At 42.2% G+C, this 18,957-nt stretch overlaps 1 protein-coding gene across 3 annotated transcripts in view; it reads right to left on the bottom strand.

The window, feature by feature from the left end:
• The window catches only part of UBAC2 (UBA domain containing 2), a 195,448-nt gene that overhangs the window by 64,826 nt on the left and 111,665 nt on the right, over positions 1–18,957 (bottom strand). For 2 of the 3 annotated variants that reach the window (XM_054719902.1, XM_008143973.3), the window contains 2 exons: positions 14,760–14,883; positions 11,097–11,144 (listed from right to left, as the gene is read on the bottom strand). In XM_054719902.1, coding sequence (XP_054575877.1) covers positions 11,097–11,144; positions 14,760–14,883 — 172 coding nt within the window. The remainder of the gene's footprint in view (positions 1–11,096; positions 11,145–14,759; positions 14,884–18,957) is intronic. The other variant, XM_054719903.1, reaches the window with a different exon arrangement.

Here is an 18,957-nt window from a genome sequence, read left to right as displayed (position 1 = left end):
CAATCACGAAGTATCACAGTGTTTTATAAAACAGAGATTATTTTGATAATATTGAATTTTGAAACTCAACAATTATATACAGAACTAGAGGCCCGGTGCACGAAATTCGTGCAAGGAGGGGGGTTGTCCCTCAGCCCAGCCTGTACCCTCTCCAATCTGGGACCCCTCAAGTGATGTCCGACTGCCCGGGCCTAAACGGGCAGTCGGACATCCCTCTCACAATCCAGGGCTGCTGGCTCCCATCTGCTTGCCTGCCTGCCTTCCTGATTGCCCCTAACTGCTTCTGCCTGCCAGCCTGATCACCCCCTAACCACTCTGCTGCCAGCCTGTTTGCCCCCAACTTCCCTCCTCTGCCAGCCTGGTCACCCCTAACTGCCCTCTCCTGTAGGGTTGATCACCTCCAACTGCCCTCCCTTGCAGGCTGGGTGCCTCCCAACTGCCCTCTCCTGCTGGCCATCTTGTGTCCACATGGGGGCAGGATCTTTGACCACATGGGGGCAGCTATATTGTGTGTTGCAGTGATGATCAATCTGCATAGTACTCTTTTATTAGATAGGATAGAGGCCTGGTACAGGGGTGGGGCCAGCTGGTTTGCCCTGAAAGGTGTCCCGGATCAGGGTGGGGTTCCCTTGGGGCGTGGGGCAGCCTGAGCGAGGGGCCTGTGGTGGTTTGCAGGCTGGCCACGCCCCCTGGCAACGCAAGTGGAGGCCCTGGTATCTGGAATTTATTTTCCTTCTACAATTGAAACTTTGTAGCCTGGAGCGGAGCCAAGCCTGGGACTCCCTCCGAGGCCAGCAGCCATTTGTGTTGGGGTTATAATTGAAACTTTGTTGCCTTAAGCGGGTGGGCCCGGCCAGGGTGTGTGGAAAGCTTTGCTTCCCCTGTTGCCGCTGGCAACCCTGACCTGCTCTCTCAAGCTCCATTCTGCCGCCATTTGTTTCAATTTGTTTACCTTCTATAATTGAAACTTTGTAGCTTGAGTGGAGGCTTAGGCCTGCAACGGCTAGCAGAAAGCTTGGCTTCCTCTGTTACCTAGGAAACCTTGCTCTCTGTGGCTGTAGCCATCTTGGTTTGGGTTAATTTGCATACTCACTCTGATTAGATGGTGGGCGTGGCTTGTGGGCGTGGCTTGTGAGTGTGTCAGAGGTATGGTCAATTTGCATATTTGTCTATTATTAGATAGGATGTAGACAAATGCCAGACATTGCACTAGGCACTAGGGATTATAAGAAACTAGAGGCCTGATGCACGAAATTCGTGCACTCGGGGGTGGGGGGGTTGTGGCGTCCCTCAGCCCGGCCTGTGCCCTCTTGCAGTCCGGGACCCCTCGTTCCTTACTGCCCACCTGCAGCGGAGGTGGGAGAGGCTCCTGCCACCGCTGCTGCGTTCTCCAGCTGTGAGCCCAGCTTCTGGCTGAGCAGCGCTCCCCCTGTGGGAGGCACTGACCACCAAGGGGCAGCTCCTGCGTTGAGCGTCTGCCCCTGGTGCTCAGTGCACGTCACAGCGGCCAGTTGTTCTGCTGTTCAGTCAATTTGCTTATTAGGGTTTTATTATATAGGACTAGAGGCCTGGTGCACGAAATTCGTGCCCAGAGGGGGGTTGTCTCTCAGCCCAGCCTGTACCCTCTCCAATATGGGACCCCTCGAGGGACGTCCGACTGCCCGTTTAGGCCTGATCCCAGTGGGCAGTCGGATCCCTAAACGGGCAGTCGGACATCCCTCTCACAATCCAGGACTGCTGGCTCCCAACTGCTTGCCTGCCTGCCTTCCTGATTGCCCCTAACCGCTTCTGCCTGCCAGCCTGATCACCCCCTAACCACTCTGCTGCCAGCCTGTTTGCCCCCAACTTCCCTCCTCTTCCGGCCTGGGCACCCCTAACTGCCCTCTCCTGCAGGGTTGATTACCTCCAACTGCCTTCCCTTGCAGGCCTGGTCCCTCTCAACTGCCGTCCCTTGCAGGCCAGGTGCCTCCCAACTGCCCTCTCCTGCTGGCCTTCTTGTGGTGGCCATCTTGTGTCCACATGGGGGCAGGATCTTTGACCACATGGGGGCAGCTATATTGTGTGTTGCAGTGATGATCAATCCGCATATTACTCTTTTATTAGATAGGATAGAGGCCTGGTACAGGGGTGGGGGCCAGCTGGTTTGCCCTGAAGGGTGTCCCTGATCAGGGTGGGGTTCCCTTGGGGCGTGGGGCAGCCTGAGCGAGGGGCCTGTGGTGGTTTGCAGGCTGGCCACGCCCCCTGGCAACCCAAGAGGAGGCCTGGTATCTGGAATTTATTTTCCTTCTACAATTGAAACTTTGTAGCCTGGAGCGGAGCCAATCCTGGGACTCCCTCCGAGGCCAGCAGCCATTTGTGTTGGGGTTATAATTGAAACTTTGTTGCCTTAAGCGGGTGGGCCCGGCCAGGGTGTGTGGAAAGCTTTGCTTCCCCTGTTGCCGCTGGCAACCCTGGCCTGCTCTCTCAAGCTCCATTCTGCCGCCATTTGTTTGAATTTGTTTACCTTCTATAATTGAAACTTTGTAGCTTGAGTGGAGGCTTAGGCCTGGCAAGGGCAGGCGGAAAGCTTGGCTTCCTCTGTTACCTAGGAAACCTTGCTCTCTGTGGCTGTAGCCATCTTGGTTTGGGTTAATTTGCATACTCACTCTGATTGGATGGTGGGCGTGGCTTGTGGGTATGTCGGAGGTATGGTCAATTTGCATATTTGTCTATTAATAGATAGAATAATGTCTAATTCCTAAACTGGAGGACAGGGCTTACTCAGAAAAAACTTCAGAGTTGGGACTTAAATGAATATGATTTTTTTTTCTAGGAAAAGAAGGGACCTAATGATGAAAGAAGGAATAGAGTTGAAAGAAACTGCATGTGGCTATGCAAAGCTTTCTCTTAATAGCATAGGCACTAAAGCTAGGGAATCTGCATTTGAATTGTGTCTCCACTACTTATCATCTTATATTCTTGGCAAATTACTTAAGTTCTCTGTGCCCCCGTTTCTTCATCTATAAAATGGGGATAACAATCCCTACATCATCAGCCTTTTGTGAGAACTAATTAAGATAATATTTGTAAAGTGCTTAGAAAAGAGCTATATGAGTTTGCTTTTTCTAGGTTATCCTATCTAATAATAGAGTAGTATGCAAATTAACCGTACCTCCGCGACAAAATGGCGGCCCCCATAGCCACAAGATGGCGGCGACCAGTACGCTCATCCCCACCGGAGTTCCCCAGTTCCAGGGAGGACTGCTGCTGAGAGCCGGGCAGCTCGGGGTGTCCGGCTGGGAGGCCTCCGTGCCCCCACGCCGCCATCGCCGCCCGGGGTGTCCGGATGGGAGGCGTCCTCGCCCCCAAGCCGCCAACCCCTCCGGGAGGCCGCCCGGGGTGTCCGGATGGGAGGCATCCGCGCCCCCACGCTGCCATCGCCGCCCGGAGACCGCCGGGGTGTCCGGATGGGAGGCGTCCGCACCCCCACGCCGCCATCGCCGCCCAGAGACCGCCGGGGTGTCCGGATGGGAGGCGTCCGCACCCCCACGCCGCCATCGCCGCCCAGAGACCGCCGGGGTGTCCGGATGGGAGGCGTCCGCGCTCCCACGCTGCCATCGCCGCCTGGAGACCGCCCGGGGTGTCCGGATGGGAGGCGTCCGCGCCCCCAAGCCGCCAACCCCTCCGGGAGGCCGCCCGGGGTGTCCGGATGGGAGGCGTCCGCGCCCCCACGCCGCCATCGCCGCCCAGAGACCGCCGGGGTGTCCGGATGGGAGGCGTCCGCACCCCCACGCCGCCATCGCCGCCCAGAGACCGCCGGGGTGTCTGGATGGGAGGCGTCTGCGCCCCCACGCCGCCATCGCCGCCCGGAGACCGCCCGGGGTGTCCGGATGGGAGGCGTACGCGCCCCCACGCCGCCAACCCCTCCGGGAGACCGCCCAGGGTGTCCGGATGGGAGGCGTCTGCGCCCCCACGCCGCCATCGCCGCCCGGAGACCGCCCGGGGTGTCCGGATGGGAGGCGTCCGCGCCCCCACGCCGCCAACCCCTCCGGGAGGCCGCCCGGGGTGTCCGGATGGGAGGCCTCCACGCCCCCAAGCCGCCAACCCCTCCGGGAGGCCGCCCGGGGTGTCCCGATGGGAGGCGTCCGCGCTCCCACGCTGCCATCGCCGCCCGGAGACCGCCCGGGGTGTCCGGATGGGAGGCGTCCGCGCCCCCACGCTGCCATCCCCTCCCGGAGGCCGCCCAGGGTGTCCGGCTGGGAGGCGCCCAGGACCCCACACTGCCATCCCTTCCTGGAGGCAGCCCGGGGTGTCTGGCTGGGAGGCGTCCTGACCCCACACCGCCAACGCCTCCCAGAGGCAGCACGGGGTGTCTGGATAGGAGGCGCCCAGGACCCCACGCTGCCATCCCCTCCTGGAGGCAACCCGGGGTGTCTGGATGGGAGGCGCCCACGATCCCACACTGCCATCCCCTCCCAGAGGCAGCACGGAGTGTCTGGATGGGAGGCGCCCAGGACCCCACACTGCCATCCCCTCCCAGAGGCAGCCCAGGACCCCACACTGCCATCCCCTCCCAGAGGCACCCCTCAACCCCACCCCGCCAACCCCTCCCAGAGGCAGCCCTAGGTATCTGGCTGGGAGGCACCCGCGCCCCTCAGGGAGCGAGTCAAGTACTGATGATTCTTCCAAAGGAAAAGTTTAGAGAAAGAGAGGATAGAAAAGGAATAGAAGGAGAAAAGTAAGAAAGGACAAAAGATGAAACATCAAGAAAAAGAAAGAGAAGAAAAAAAGGAAGAAACAACCACAGGATATCACCTTTCCAAGTCTCATGAAAGTCCTGTTAAAGGAGTTTATTTTATGATTCTTTTAGTTTGGGTTTACATTTTTACTGTTTTGTCAAGACCACAGCAGGTACACTGTCCAATATGTTTTTTTAAAATAAATTTTATTGATTTTTTACAGAGAGGAAGGGAAAAGGATAGAGACTAGAAACATCTATGAGAGAGAAACATCGATCAGCTGCCTCCTGCAGTATGTGCCCCCAACCAAGGTACATGCCCTTGACCAGAATCGAACCTGGGACCCTGAGTCTGCAGGCCGACACTCCATCCACTGAGCCAAACCAGTTAGAGCAGTCCAATATGTTAAAGAAAAAACCCTATCTAATAAAGAGAGAATATGCAGGGGAGGGCATTTGGGGGTGACCGGGCTGTCAGGGGAGAACAGTTGGAGATGATCTGGCTGGCAGGGGAGCAGTTAGGCGTCGATCAGGCTGGCAGGGGAGTGGTTAGGGCAGTGATGGCGAACCTATGACACGCGTGTCAGCACTGACACACGTAGCCATTTCTGATGACATGCGGCAGCATGTAGAGGATGAAACATTTGCTGCTCCTGAGGATGAAACATTTGCGACTAGAGTCTTGGAGTTAGTTTTTTCCTCAAAGTGACACACTACCCGAGTTATGCTCAGTTTTTTGGCGAAGTTTGACACACTAAGCTCTAAAGGTTGCCCATCACTGGGTTAGGGGGTGATCAGGCTGGCAGGCAGAAGTGGTTAGGGGCAATCAGGCAGGCAGGCGAGCAGTTGGGAGCCAGCAGTCCCGGATTGTGAAAGGGATGTCTGACTGCCTCTTTAGGCCCGATCCCTGTCGGGCCTAAAGAGGCACTCAGACATCCCCCGAGGGGTCCCAGATTGGAGACTGTGCAGGTTGGGCTGAGGGACACCCTCTCCCAGTGCACGAATTTCGTGCACCGGGCCTCTAGTATTGTATAACAAATTATCCCAAATTTCAGTAGTTTATCACAAAGATTTATTTCTATGGAGGGACCCAGTAGAGGGAAGCATCAAATATTTTGAACCAACAGAAGTATTTGAAAAAATAACATAATCCATCACAAATGCCTGGTATGTAGTGTGTTTGTTAAAGAAAGTAGTTGCACAATGGCACAGAATCCTGTTTACTTGGGAACAGTAAAATGTTCAGGGTCATATCATACAATTATATGTATGATACACAGAGGTGAGAGGTACCTGAAGAGGCCACATTTAGAAAGAATTTGAAAGGAGGCTAGGTTTTTTACTACAGGTTAAAGATATGTTGCAGTAATAAAAGTGTTTATGGCTATATTTTATAAGGCACTCCTGTGCCAGTTTTATCAAGACATTGGTGTAACTTCATTTGTTTTCATTGAACATTTAAAAATCAAAGTCTACTAGTCACTCCCTTCCTTTGTAATCCCTGTCTAATAAAACATTCCATGTCAGCCCTGGATTGAGTTGCAATTGCCTTGATAAGGCAGAGGACAGGTTTCTCTCAGTAGGCCAGGCTACCTAAGTTCAGGACAGGGGAAGGGGACATAGAGAAGAAGGAAAGGGCGGGTGGACAGAAGGTATGAGTGAATCAATGCTAGGGAGGAGGTACAATGTACCGATAAGCTTTATATATACTATTTTAGTTACAAGAAGGTGAAAGCAATCTCTAAATATGAATGTCTTCTAATGTCTTCACAAGCTCAACCAACCTCACAACTCTAAACAGCCTTGACTTCCTTCTTCAGCATCTGTCCTCATTTTCAACGAACTGCTAGAAATATTCTCAAACCCTAAAATTCAACCGAAACCTCTGGGCATCAGATTTGTTATCTGACCTGCTACACTGTACCCTTCTTTGGTCAACCTGGAGAAGAAATGTAAGGGAAGAAAGAATAAGTAACAGAAGAAAAGGAAGCATGAAGAGAAGAGAAAGACATGAAAAGCAAGGGAAGGCACAGTGGACCTAACATCCCATTCTCATTCACCAAGGGAGCTCCAAAACTTACTCCAAAGTAGTTCAGATTCCCACAGATTATGCTAGTCCTTAATGTGATACCATGACTTGGAAAGCCAAAAAACATAAGGTTCTGTTTGGTGCTTTTTCTTTTACAGGCACCACAGGACAATGTTCTATTTTGTCTGTAAAACTACTGGGGCGGGGGTGGGGGGGGGTGGGGGTGGGCGGTAGAGAGAATAGCAAATCACAGCCTACAAATGAGCCATTCTGACTCCTTCAAAATTGCCCATTTTCCCCTTCTCCTTCTCTGACTTAAAAACCCTAGTAAGACTTCTATAATTTTGTACCATCACCAAGTTTTTTATTTGTAAAGCTTGAAAGATCCCCACTACCTACATAAAAAAATACAAATTCAGACCACATTCAAAGTCCTCTAAGTAATCTGGTATCAATCTATGTTTCTAATTTTATTTGGTAGGACAGATTTTTTTTCACACTAAGGTTGCTTAATCACAAGAAAATAAAAGTCTGGAATATTGTACAAAACAGGTACAAACACAGGAAACGGGCAGAATGTAAAGGGATATATTGAAGGGGAGAAGCCTGGAGTCTGAGAAATATAGGCCTGCTTGTTAAAATTCACTCAAATAGCTTGAGAGAAAACCGAATGATGAGAAATATGTGAATTGTAAGAAAAGAAAATCTGCAGAAGCAGGCCTTTTCTGTTTTAATCATGCCAGAATCAGCTCAGACTTCAGCTTTTGAGAATTAGGGTACATCCCAGTGGTAATGACTCACTATTATGATTCATAAAAAATGGTAGAAAATGAAGAAGTGCAGACATATGGATGACCCAAAGTCTCACTGCAGAACCACAAACAGAACTTACTTATAAACTTCAATAAGTAAGAAATATTTTCTCAAAGGAAAAAAAGTATTAATGTGTAACAAGATTAGTGACAATGAAATATATAAGAGAGCACCTATATTTTTGAAGGTCTCTCACCAAAGACATTAAGAACAGTTAAACATCATGGTGAGAATATGAGGGAAGTAGGTGTATACTAACATTTTTAAATTTCTTGCTTAAACTGAAATATTTCACTTGGCTGCTACAGCCAAACTTTCCAATCACAATTTTGCAACGTTTCATGAAAACAGTAGTATTTTAAATATTAAATGTTGGTATTAAAAACCAGAATTGCCAATGAGTGCAACATAAAAACAATGTAACATAAAAACATGTTGTCAGTGATACATGCGAATAATCTCAAAGTAATCTTTAAGCAAAACTGAATGCCCTTACCCTTTCCTAAAGGAAAGATAGCAGCTGGAATCTCTGCTGGAGTGACAGCTGTCCTAGGCAAACTAATTTATTACCGCCCCTGGTAAATTAACCACTACTCCCCCCTCTCAACCCAGGAACAAATTTTAGTCCTTTTTCCTTTCTGTGATATCACTGAAGACAGAGTATTGGATCACATCTAGTAAAATATGACACTGATGCAATTTATCAACCTCCTCCTCTTTTAATCAGTGGGGCATTTTAAAGTTATATATTCAGAAACACTTATGATTATTTAAGAATAACTGACACAAGGAGCAAGAAAAACTAGCTTAACCCAAATAATCCACCAATAACTAAAGAAAATAAGCTAAATTCAAAGCTGGCAGCTTTCCAGAAAACATGAATAAAGTTTTTGGTTTCTATGACAGCAGATAACATATGACTTAGGTTTTACACAAACGTCTTTTTTTTTTTTTAAAGCTCTTTCTCTAAAAAAAAAAACACAACAAACCCACATAATTGCCAGATTGAAATAAAATTACTTCCTTAACACAGAGAGTATGTTAAGAGAATTATTGGCTATAATGCTAAAAGGAGAAATTCCATCAACAGGTTTTCTAACATTCCCCGCAAACACTGAATACCATCTGAGCATTTCTTTTTAGTAGTAAGAATTTTATTTTATTTTTAGTATTTTATTTAGCGTTAAAACCATAAAAAGGGAAGTCAGTTGATATACATGGGGAGAGGAGAAGTCACATTGAGCAACAGACATCTGGGACAAGCCGAGGCTTTGTGAATCTTAGATTTTGATCCTATAATCAGTGGTGTGTAAACCAAATATTCACAAATAATTTTAATATCCTTTATAATTATCCTTATCTAAAGTATAGCATATTATATTAAATATGTCATAATAAAATGTGTTTTTTATGGAAAAAAGTCAGAAATATTAAGTTCAAAACAAGCACTGATATATGGTACATCATGAAGAAAAACTGGATATGATTTTTTTCACTAATATTAATCATTTGAAATAAACATAGTATCATCTGATTATGGTGGAATAATAATCAGATGATACTATGAAGATTTATCAGATTTGTGTTCATGGTGAGAGGTCAATAACATTGGCTGAATTAATTACTGTAAAAAGTGAAAATCAATTTGGCTCAGAAGTGTTTATTAATAGTGGGATTATTTAAGTGCTAAATTTATCTGGAAATTATATTCCAAATACTGTGTAATTCTATATATTCTTCTGAAACAAGGGAATTTTATGTTAAAAATTTGTTAAAATTCTGATTTAAAAAAAATTAAAACAGCACTTATTACCTGTTAAGCATGTGTACTGAAAAAAACCTGTGCCTTCACATGTGTATTTTAGATTTTAAAAAAATTAAAAGAGATGCAACTGCCAATTCTAGAGTATTGAATGTCACAAAATGAAACTATCTGAGGTGTCAGCAAGCTCTTAATTTAAAACCAGGAGTCTGAAAACAGAATTAAAAAAAGACAATGAGATGTCTTAAAACTGAATCACATAATGAGTTATTAAAGAAGTATTTGGATAATGAGAGCAAATCAATCAATAGTAAATTAACATGATGAAATAGTATACGATATGTTACTTCACAAATTCTTTTTTTTTAAATTAATTTCTTTATTGATTAAGGTATCACATATTTGTCCTCATCTCCCACTTCACAAATTCTTGAATGTTTTAGAAAAATATCCAAAACAGGAGTGAAACCATCACTGCTAAGAGAAAAAAAATGTATCATGAACAAAACAATAAATTCTCATGCTGCTTTAATGATGAAAGCAATGAGCTATCTATTTCCACAGGCTAGTTAAGTAGCTGTCTATCATACTAGTAGTTCAAGTGGAATGACATTAGACTAGGGAGAGCCTGGCAATTGTGCCCATGGATTCATTCTGACGCCAGGCTGTCTTTAAGTCACCACAAGTCTTAAGAATACCAAGTGGCTCAGATGGTTCAAAGACCTCACAGTGGAGTTCAGTGCTGTGGTCCTAAAGCAAATCAGGTATCTTATGGAGAGGGAAACAAAGTGACTTCAATACCCAGAATTTTGGCTGGAAACTGGGGAATGAAGGCTTAAATTGTATATGAAAAGAATAAACATAAAGGAATATACATAGCATAAAGGGGAGAAGTGATCAGGCTTAAAGTAATGACACGTAGCCCAAAATACCATTCACCAGGAAACCCGTTATAGTGATAATTCACTTAAAATGAAAATGTCTATAGTAGAATGCATAGTTATTTCCAAAGGTCTCTTTGATGTTTATATATTACTATGAACCCATTTTATAACTTTATTTGATGCTTCCAAGAAAGAAATTAAAACTATATTCCATATAGTTATAAACTTATAAACATAAATATAAATTTGAGAGTTCAAATTTAAGTCATGGATGAAAAGTAAATTTGAATTTCATGTTCTAGATGTCTCTTTAAATACCTCATAAGTAGAGCTTAAGACAAATGCAGCATGGGGATGGATGAGGTGAAGACATTCTAGCACAAAGAATGAGGACACCACCCCAATCCTCAGGCTCATTCACTTCTCCCTCTCTGGCCGCACACCCCAATGAATCTTTTGTCAGTTCCAATCCACCTGACTTTCCACTTGGCCTTGTTTTTTTTTCCCTTGCATGACAAAGTCTCTTAACAAAACAAGAAGAATACCTCTTATTATTTTTAGTAAACCCAACTTCTTCATTTTCTTTTTCTGTCATTTCTTTCCTACTATGAGTTCAACTACTAATGTGATTTTAAAATAACACTGACAATAAACTCAGCTAAAACTTGCATCAAAGTTACCTTGAAAACTAAGACAAATAGGCCTCCTTCACCTCAACTGTCCATGTAATCAGCCATTTTTTATCACTAAGGAAGTAGCATTGAGACAGAACCCAATATGGTTAAAAAATGTTGGAGATAACTGAATATGATCAACAATCTAAATATGACATTTTCCCTAAAGTTTCTTCAGAAAAGAGAGGGAATAAGGAGGGGAGGGAATCACACTTACAAGTCCACTTATGGCTACAATCCAGATGTAGGAACCAGAGGTGAAAAGCTATAAAAGAAAAAAAAGGCAACTAAAAATTAAATTCAACTGCCAGTCACAGCATACTAATGTTTACATAATTAAAATCATAACCATTTATGTTAAGAATTACTTATATATCATAATATAAATAGAAAAGTAATAAATATCAATTTCATTATTTAAAAGAAAATAATACATTAATTTTTCTCTTTTTTAACCAAGACCTCCACTTTTCATAGCTTAAAATGCATTGGTTGAACCTGACCCACTCCCATGAAAAAAAAAGTAAGTAAAATTCATGCATATTCTCATTTATAAATGTAGATTAGTTAAGTAAAATACCACATATAAAGGAATTATTAGAAATAACAATATAAAAAATAAGCAGTCACATCCAATGCTTGCTGTTAAATGACATGCAATATTAGCTCACATAATTTTCTCATTTTAATTTCTCATCACTGCTACTCTAAATTTAGATGGGAAGATCTCAAGTATATAGGTCCATGTTCAATGCTACTCTGTTTAACAGTTGATATTCTCATTCCAGTTCCTCCAAGGAAGAGCAAACTAAGTAGTGATATCCAAGTTAATTAATGGCAAAAGTAACTAGAATTAAACCTCATGAAATCTCTCCCTATGCTTTCTAAATCATTTATGTCCAAGTGTTGTGCTCAGGGTTAAAAAAAAGTCGTAAGACATCTTAAAGGATTCCTGCAAGCAAGTAAAGACCTGTAACCTAGTATTTGTTCACATTTAAATCTTTAGCTCAGGAATTTAAGTACTTCTGCTCAGACAGAAAGAGCAGGATACCCAGGTTCATTGCTGAGACTGTGCTGGATGGAAATCTCAAAGTTCTACACATTTATACCAAGATACTCAGGGGAAAAAAAGATACATGGAAAAAAAAGATACATAGAAAGAAGACAGACACAAAGGTAAACAATGACAAAGCACAAGTCAAAGGCCACAAAGCACAAGTCAAAGGCTTTGCGCTTGCTAGTTTAAGTAGAAATGAACGCTGGTTGCTACTTTAAATTTAATCCCTTGATCTAAAATTTAATCCTTTGATCTACCACGAATTATTTTTCAGTTTAAATGACTGATAATAACAAGGATGAGAATTATTTTATTTAAAAGAAAATATTTTTCTGTAGTTTTCTTCTAAAAAATATAAAGAATAATAAAATAGTTAACACTTTCATAGCAATTTTGTGCCAAGCTGTGATCTTAATGCTTTTCATACATTAAATTTACTGAATCCTCCTAATTACCCTGAGTGGTAAGTTCTATTATTAACTCTATATTACCCATGAGAAAACAGAGAGGTTACGTAATTTGCTGAAAGTCAAAGAGCTGGTGGGTGGTGTAGCTGTGAATATATACCCCAGTGGTCTGGCTCAACAGCCCTGTGCTTATGACGGCTCCGTGCTACTATGGCTCATACATGAGAAAGATAAATTTATCATTAATTCTGTTAATAAAAAATTATTTCCTTTGGACTCTTAAACCCCTCATTTTATTGCTTTTTTAGTCCCAACTGAGTCTCTGTATGTTTTGACAGTGTGTATGTTTTCTCACTCCTCAACTACAGGTTATCACAATTCACTTCATTTCATCCTCCCCAGTCCCTAGCATACGGCATTACATGACTGCCTCCCAAGCCATTTGATACTTAAATAACTCATCACAAACATTTTTGTACTTCTGATAGTGATTAAAGTCATTCATTCATCAAATGTCTGTGTCTCCAAGAAGCTGTGGTGTGGAAGACAGAAAGGAACAGAAACAAACATGTGCAAAGATTTAGAGGGGAGTGAGGGAGAGAGGAAATAAGAACTTTGAGAATAACGGGTTGATACTCACTTCAAAGGAGGGGTGGGAGTTTATACTGGATAGGCAAGAAGAACCCTGATACCATTCATGTTAAGGACTTCAGAGTTTATCAAAACGCCACTAAAGCATCTACATCTCCACTTTCTGATACCAACTTCTACCTCACCAAAACAAAACAAAACAAACAAAAAACACACAAAATAATCTCAGAACACCAAAGGTGGTAGCTAGAGAGACATAAATTATTAATTAATAAGAACCAATGGACTTAGTTCTTATTATCTGTTCAGATTACCCTAAACACTCAATACTATTATCTCTAATCTTTCAAATGACCCAGTAAGATAGATATACTTTACATATAGGAAAATGGGGGCTCAGAAAAGGTGATAGACAAAGCAAATAATTATCAGAGCAAGTAATTAAACCAAGTCACTTTGGCTCCAAAGACTTTACACAATGCTCCATTGAATTTCTACTCCATAATTAATAAAACAATGTTTTTCACTCTCAAAGATGGTCTATAACATTAGAGTTGGAAGGAACTATAGAGTCAACATGAGGCTCAGAAGACTTCTATGACTTGACCCAAGTCACAGGCTAGTGAGTGACACATTAGAACTAGAACTTGGGTTTCCTGCCCCAGGTCCAGGGCCCTCTTCTACCACTGCTTTCTGCCTTCTGATGTAATATCGTGAAAAAGAAAACAAACAAACAAACAAAAAACCCCAAAACATGCTACAGCACATCCTAGTAACTGCAGAAATAAGCTACTAGGTTATATGAATATTAGGAAGGATAGGGAGACTGTAACACAATGCAGGTTGAGAGATGAGGAATAAACATATTTCATGAGAAACGGTTGTAAAAGTGATCAAAAGAACACCTACCCCAGATGAGCCATTGATAACACATGAGAGCAGACTAGAGAAGTTAGAGGAAATGCTAAAGGTTAAAAGGGGAGGGAGGAGGGCATTTTACAGAGACACTACTTTTCGGTTTGATATATGTGGGAAAAGGAATGTTATGAGTATTAACAGTGGATCAAAAGGCCAAGCTACACATGGTACCACAGAAAATAGCATAATAAAAGTTTTATATCAAAAGCTGTGAGTGCAAGAAAAGTGACAAGTACTAGTATTACAGGTAGAAAACTGAAAATCATAGGTATCAATGGGCCTGGAGCCCAGAAAAGAGTAATCAATATTTTGTGAATACTGATAATAATAACCTTTTTCAATTTAAGTCAAATAATAAATACCCTAATGGTCTTCATATCAAACCATTTAGCAGGTGGTGACATTGCTGTCATGCCTATGCGACACAGAAGTTGTAAAGTTGACAATGCTTATAGCAAAGCCCAAAGCTTGAGTTAGTAAAGCATATCTGGTTTCTTCTTCGGAGCTTTATTTGTGACACCATATTCAATAAATTAATTTTGAGAGTGATTTTCCACTTTCCATCTTTTGACGCTTCTCATTTGTTTCCACTTCATACTATGATTTTGAGAAAGTACTTATACGCAATTGTACAATTAAAATATTTTCCACTGATATGAATTACAGTGAAAGCTCTTATCAGATTCTAAAAGCTATGAAAGTATTCTAGTACCTTATATACCTTGATGTTCTCATTCGGTAACACTTCCTTTGAACATTTGATATAGATCATAAAGCCAAACTTATGGGAAAAAACATTGTTTTCAAGGAGATCAAATGAGAAAAAGACCAAAAAAAGAAAAAAGAAAAAAGAAAAAAAAAAAAAGATCTGGTTAAAGAAATGTGAACATAAAAATGCATACTATACCTGCAGTCCCAATATATAAATCAATGTCTTGTTTGTGATGGACAACGGGCCCAGAATATGTGCCACTTGGACTCTCGGTATGGAGCAGTAAAATGGTACAAACAGAGCAAACACAGGTGCCAAGCTATGCAAACAAATAAAGAAAAATCACTATAGCATAACACTCCATTTAAAAATACCAATGGCTAATATGTATTTGATGTAACACTGCTTATAATTTTACTTCAGTATGAAAGAAAGCATGGTCTTAGATAAACATACACAATTTGCCTTCTATATGGGCATCATATCTGAAATAATTGGCACTGTATATAACATTCTTTAAATTTAATCCTTGTCAACTATCCCTAAACTATTGCAAAAAAGTGGTTTAGCATCTACTAATTAATTGTCAGGCATTGTGAGAAAATGTAAAATTGGTGCTATGATTCTTCCCATGAATGACTTAAAATCTAATGAAAGAGACAAGAAAAACCAAAAGCAATACACATTATAATGCATCGTGATTAAGTCCAAAAGCCTCACTTCAGACTTTGTCCATATATCACCACAGCACTTGACATCCCTTTCACTCCTGCCCCCTACCTTCCTCAAATTCCTTCCTCATTTTGACTTAAACATTGTTTCTTGCTGGTCTCCCTAAGTTTCTTCTACCACTCTTATACCCTCTCTAGGGTTCCTTTATAGTCTTTTCTTCTTGCTCCAGTCTTTCCTTGTATAATCGCAAGCCTCTATGGCTAGAATTAAGAAAGTGAAGTGAGTCCCAGACTGTCTGCCTGTCCCTTCACCTGTGTTATGAAACTCAATTTGATACCCTCACCTGGACATATTAAAAAGTCACAAGCCACGAGACTTAAAAGTCTTCGCTCTAATCCATCTCTTAACATTAACAGTATTTTCTTCCCAAAACACAACTCCGATCATGCCACACACCTATTTAAAACACTTTCTTTCACAGACACCCAGTATCCAAAGAGGAAAGTGAAATATTAGCATGAAATAGCAAAGCCCTCCAATTCCAGTGTAGTTTCCCACAACCGAATCCTCTCTGCTCCCCTAATCTGGCCCCTCCCTCTCATTCTCAGCCCCCACAGGTGCTCCCTGGGCACACTAGGCTCTTTGGACTATTCATTGATTTAGGTCATTCTTTCAACCTAAATGTCCTTCTCACTTTCCAGTTGAGGACACTCAACTCTTTTCAGCGATTTCTCCAGTTCCTCTTGGTGGTGAGTAGCTCTCTTCTTTGCCCTCAAAGCTACCTCAGTTTCACTGTTTCAATGAATCACCTAGGCACTCTGTGAGAGGCAGTGGGCCAGGTAGAGGAGCGCCACCTATATCTATGAGTAAAAAGCAGTCGCTGACCTCAAGGAATTAGCTCCAGGACGGCAAACTCACATTCTTACAAGGGCTAGGCAGACAACACGAGTGCGTTTGGACACACACTAGCACCCATTATGCATTAAACACCTGGCTTAATTACTCTGTCAATTTTTTATTTTCCCATTTTTTGGGGTGCGTGGCATCAGTATAAAGAACTATTTCTTTACCATAAGAAAATGCAAGAAATAGTCTTCACTTCCACAAAGAAATGTCCTCACTAACTTTGTGTAGAAACACAGGACTCTCTTGGCCTCTTGTACATTATCTCATCATTGACAGAGATCGTATTATTTAATAAAAATCATTCACTGTTCTCTCAATTCTAATATTAAAAACAAAACAAAAGCAAATGTATACTGCAAATGTGACTAATGGCAGCAGTATCAACAGGCATCTACAACAACAAATGCTGAGAAAACCCCAAGCACTAAACACCCAAGTGCCAGATACGGGGTCAGGTCTGGAGACACAAAGATGCAGCCTCTCGCAATCTTGTGAGGACGACGGCAGGGATAGGGCAGCAGAGGTATGTAGCCAGCACAGCGGATCAGTCATGAATGCCTCACTCATTTGGTCCTCCTTCTAGACTGAGCATACCTCATGGCAGGGAAGGAAATGCATCCCTTGGTCCTCCTAGCATCTGGCTCAGTGCTTAACAGAGCATAGGAACTCATTAAATTAGGGACAATGAAATTATCCTTATTCTTGAACAGTTGTATGATACAGACTTGAACTATATAAAGTTTTAAAAAACTACCATTAGATTAATTCTGTGAGAAAGCACCATGTTCTATTTAGTGATGCATCCTTCCCTAGTGCCTACTATAGACCCTCATTATTTGTTGGATTAAATGAACAAAGCAATTTAATAAGCAGAGATTTATTTAAAATGTCATTCTCAATTCTACACAAAAGAACTGTTTGGTCCCCTCTCCCCCAATTCAAATCATCTGAACCCAAACACAGTTGACTAAGCAGCTATGCATTCTTTTCATTAAAAAGTATAAATCAGCCATTCCTCCAGTGATTCCCCACCCTTAAGTAAAAGCCAAAGTCAGGACTGCATCCCACCTCAACCCTGATCTTCTACTACTTGGTCTCCCTACCACTCACTCTTGCTTATCCAGCCACATGGGACCAGGGTGCACCTCACTCAAGCAGGACTAGGCGTATGGTGCCCAGTGCGTGTGCATGTGCTCTCCCCTTCTCCTGGCCAACTTCCCACAGATAAGGACATCACTTACTCCCCGCCACCCTCCAGGCCTTTACTCAAATAACACATTCTGAGAAAAGCCCTCCCCAACCACCCCATTCCAGACTGCAGCCCCTGCCACACCTCACAGCCCCATCCCCACCGGGCACGTTCTTATTTCCCTTTCCCCATAGCACCTATAACTGGCTACTCTGCTGTGTGACTTGTTTCTCATCTGTCTCATTGACTAGAATGGGCTCCACCAGGGCAGGGATTTCTGTCAATTTTTTTCGTTGTTTTATCCCCACGATCTAGAACATTGCCTGGCACAAAGTAGTTGCTCAATAAATATTCGCTGAATAAATGAATTTGCCTTTTGCTTAAAAAAAAAAAAGCCCCTTTCCTTGTTTTATTGTTCTTAACAGGATTAAAATACATGATTTCATATATATGCTCAAAACATGGCCTGTTGGTCTCTTGGCAATAATAAGAGAACTCTATTTTGGTTGCATTTGAGATCTCTCACCACAGAGCATGTTCTTTAAGTTACAGAAATTCTTCTGTTTACATTCAGCAATGAAGTGTAAATAGTGATGTTATAATAAAAAATCTGAAGCAGAGTTCTTGTTTGAAGTTATATTTTAATGTAAACTAAAAAAATATGGATAGGAATTTTAATGACCACAGTTTATGTCTTATATACCAATAGAAGTTTTAAAATTCCTTAGAAGTTATTAATCACTGTGTAGTTTTCAATTATGACTAAATACCAGACCACATACACCCATAATACAGAAGCACACATTTCAGACCATGGTCATATAGGTTGTTTTGTAGAAATTTTCCATTGCTATTTCTATACACACAGACTTCACAAAATATCATGCTATTAGTCATTGGCCAGTTTTTCTTTTCCTTATTTTATGACAACATCTGTTCTTTATACTGTCAACAATGAATTCAACTTGACCTTTTTCACGTTGTGAATAGCTAACTTCTGGAAGCCCTATCTGGCTTAAGCATGTGAGGCTAAAGTATAGAAAAAAGGAAAACAGGTTATAAAGAATCCATTCACTTTTCCACTAATATCTGTTATCTACTATCAAACAGTTCAGATCACAAATGTCTACCTTTCCTCTTATACAGAAAAGGATGTTTATGTATAAGAAAAAGTTGTACTTTTATAGTACAACTAAAAAAATCCTGGTAACTTTCAACAAGAATAAAAATATTAAGTCAACAGGCATCTACAACAACAAATGCTGGGAAAACCCCAAGCACTAAACACCCAACTGCCAGACACTGGGTCAGGTCAGGTTTGTGAACTCATGAAATTATCTTACCCTGACACTCAACAGCATCTTGCAGGACAATTACTCTATCACCTCTTCTTTATATACTTGACTATTCTAATACCAAAAAAGATGTACACCCAGTTTTCTAGGTACATTTACCTTACCTAGGTGAGTTATTCATTGTATAACAATGTTTTACTTAATAAAAATGATTTCAAAATCAAAAACCAACACACCCCACCAGAATGGCCTTTCAACAAATTCAAAAACTTCAAGTATTCTCCAATCCAAAGTTTAAAGGAACTATATTTTATCATATTTATCCATCAAA

This window comes from Eptesicus fuscus, chromosome 8 (genome assembly GCF_027574615.1).
Source record: "Eptesicus fuscus isolate TK198812 chromosome 8, DD_ASM_mEF_20220401, whole genome shotgun sequence".
NCBI classification, from domain to species: domain Eukaryota; kingdom Metazoa; phylum Chordata; class Mammalia; order Chiroptera; family Vespertilionidae; genus Eptesicus; species Eptesicus fuscus.
The sequence above is the reverse complement of the archived record's forward strand: the minus strand, read 5'-3'. Positions and strand labels throughout refer to the sequence as shown.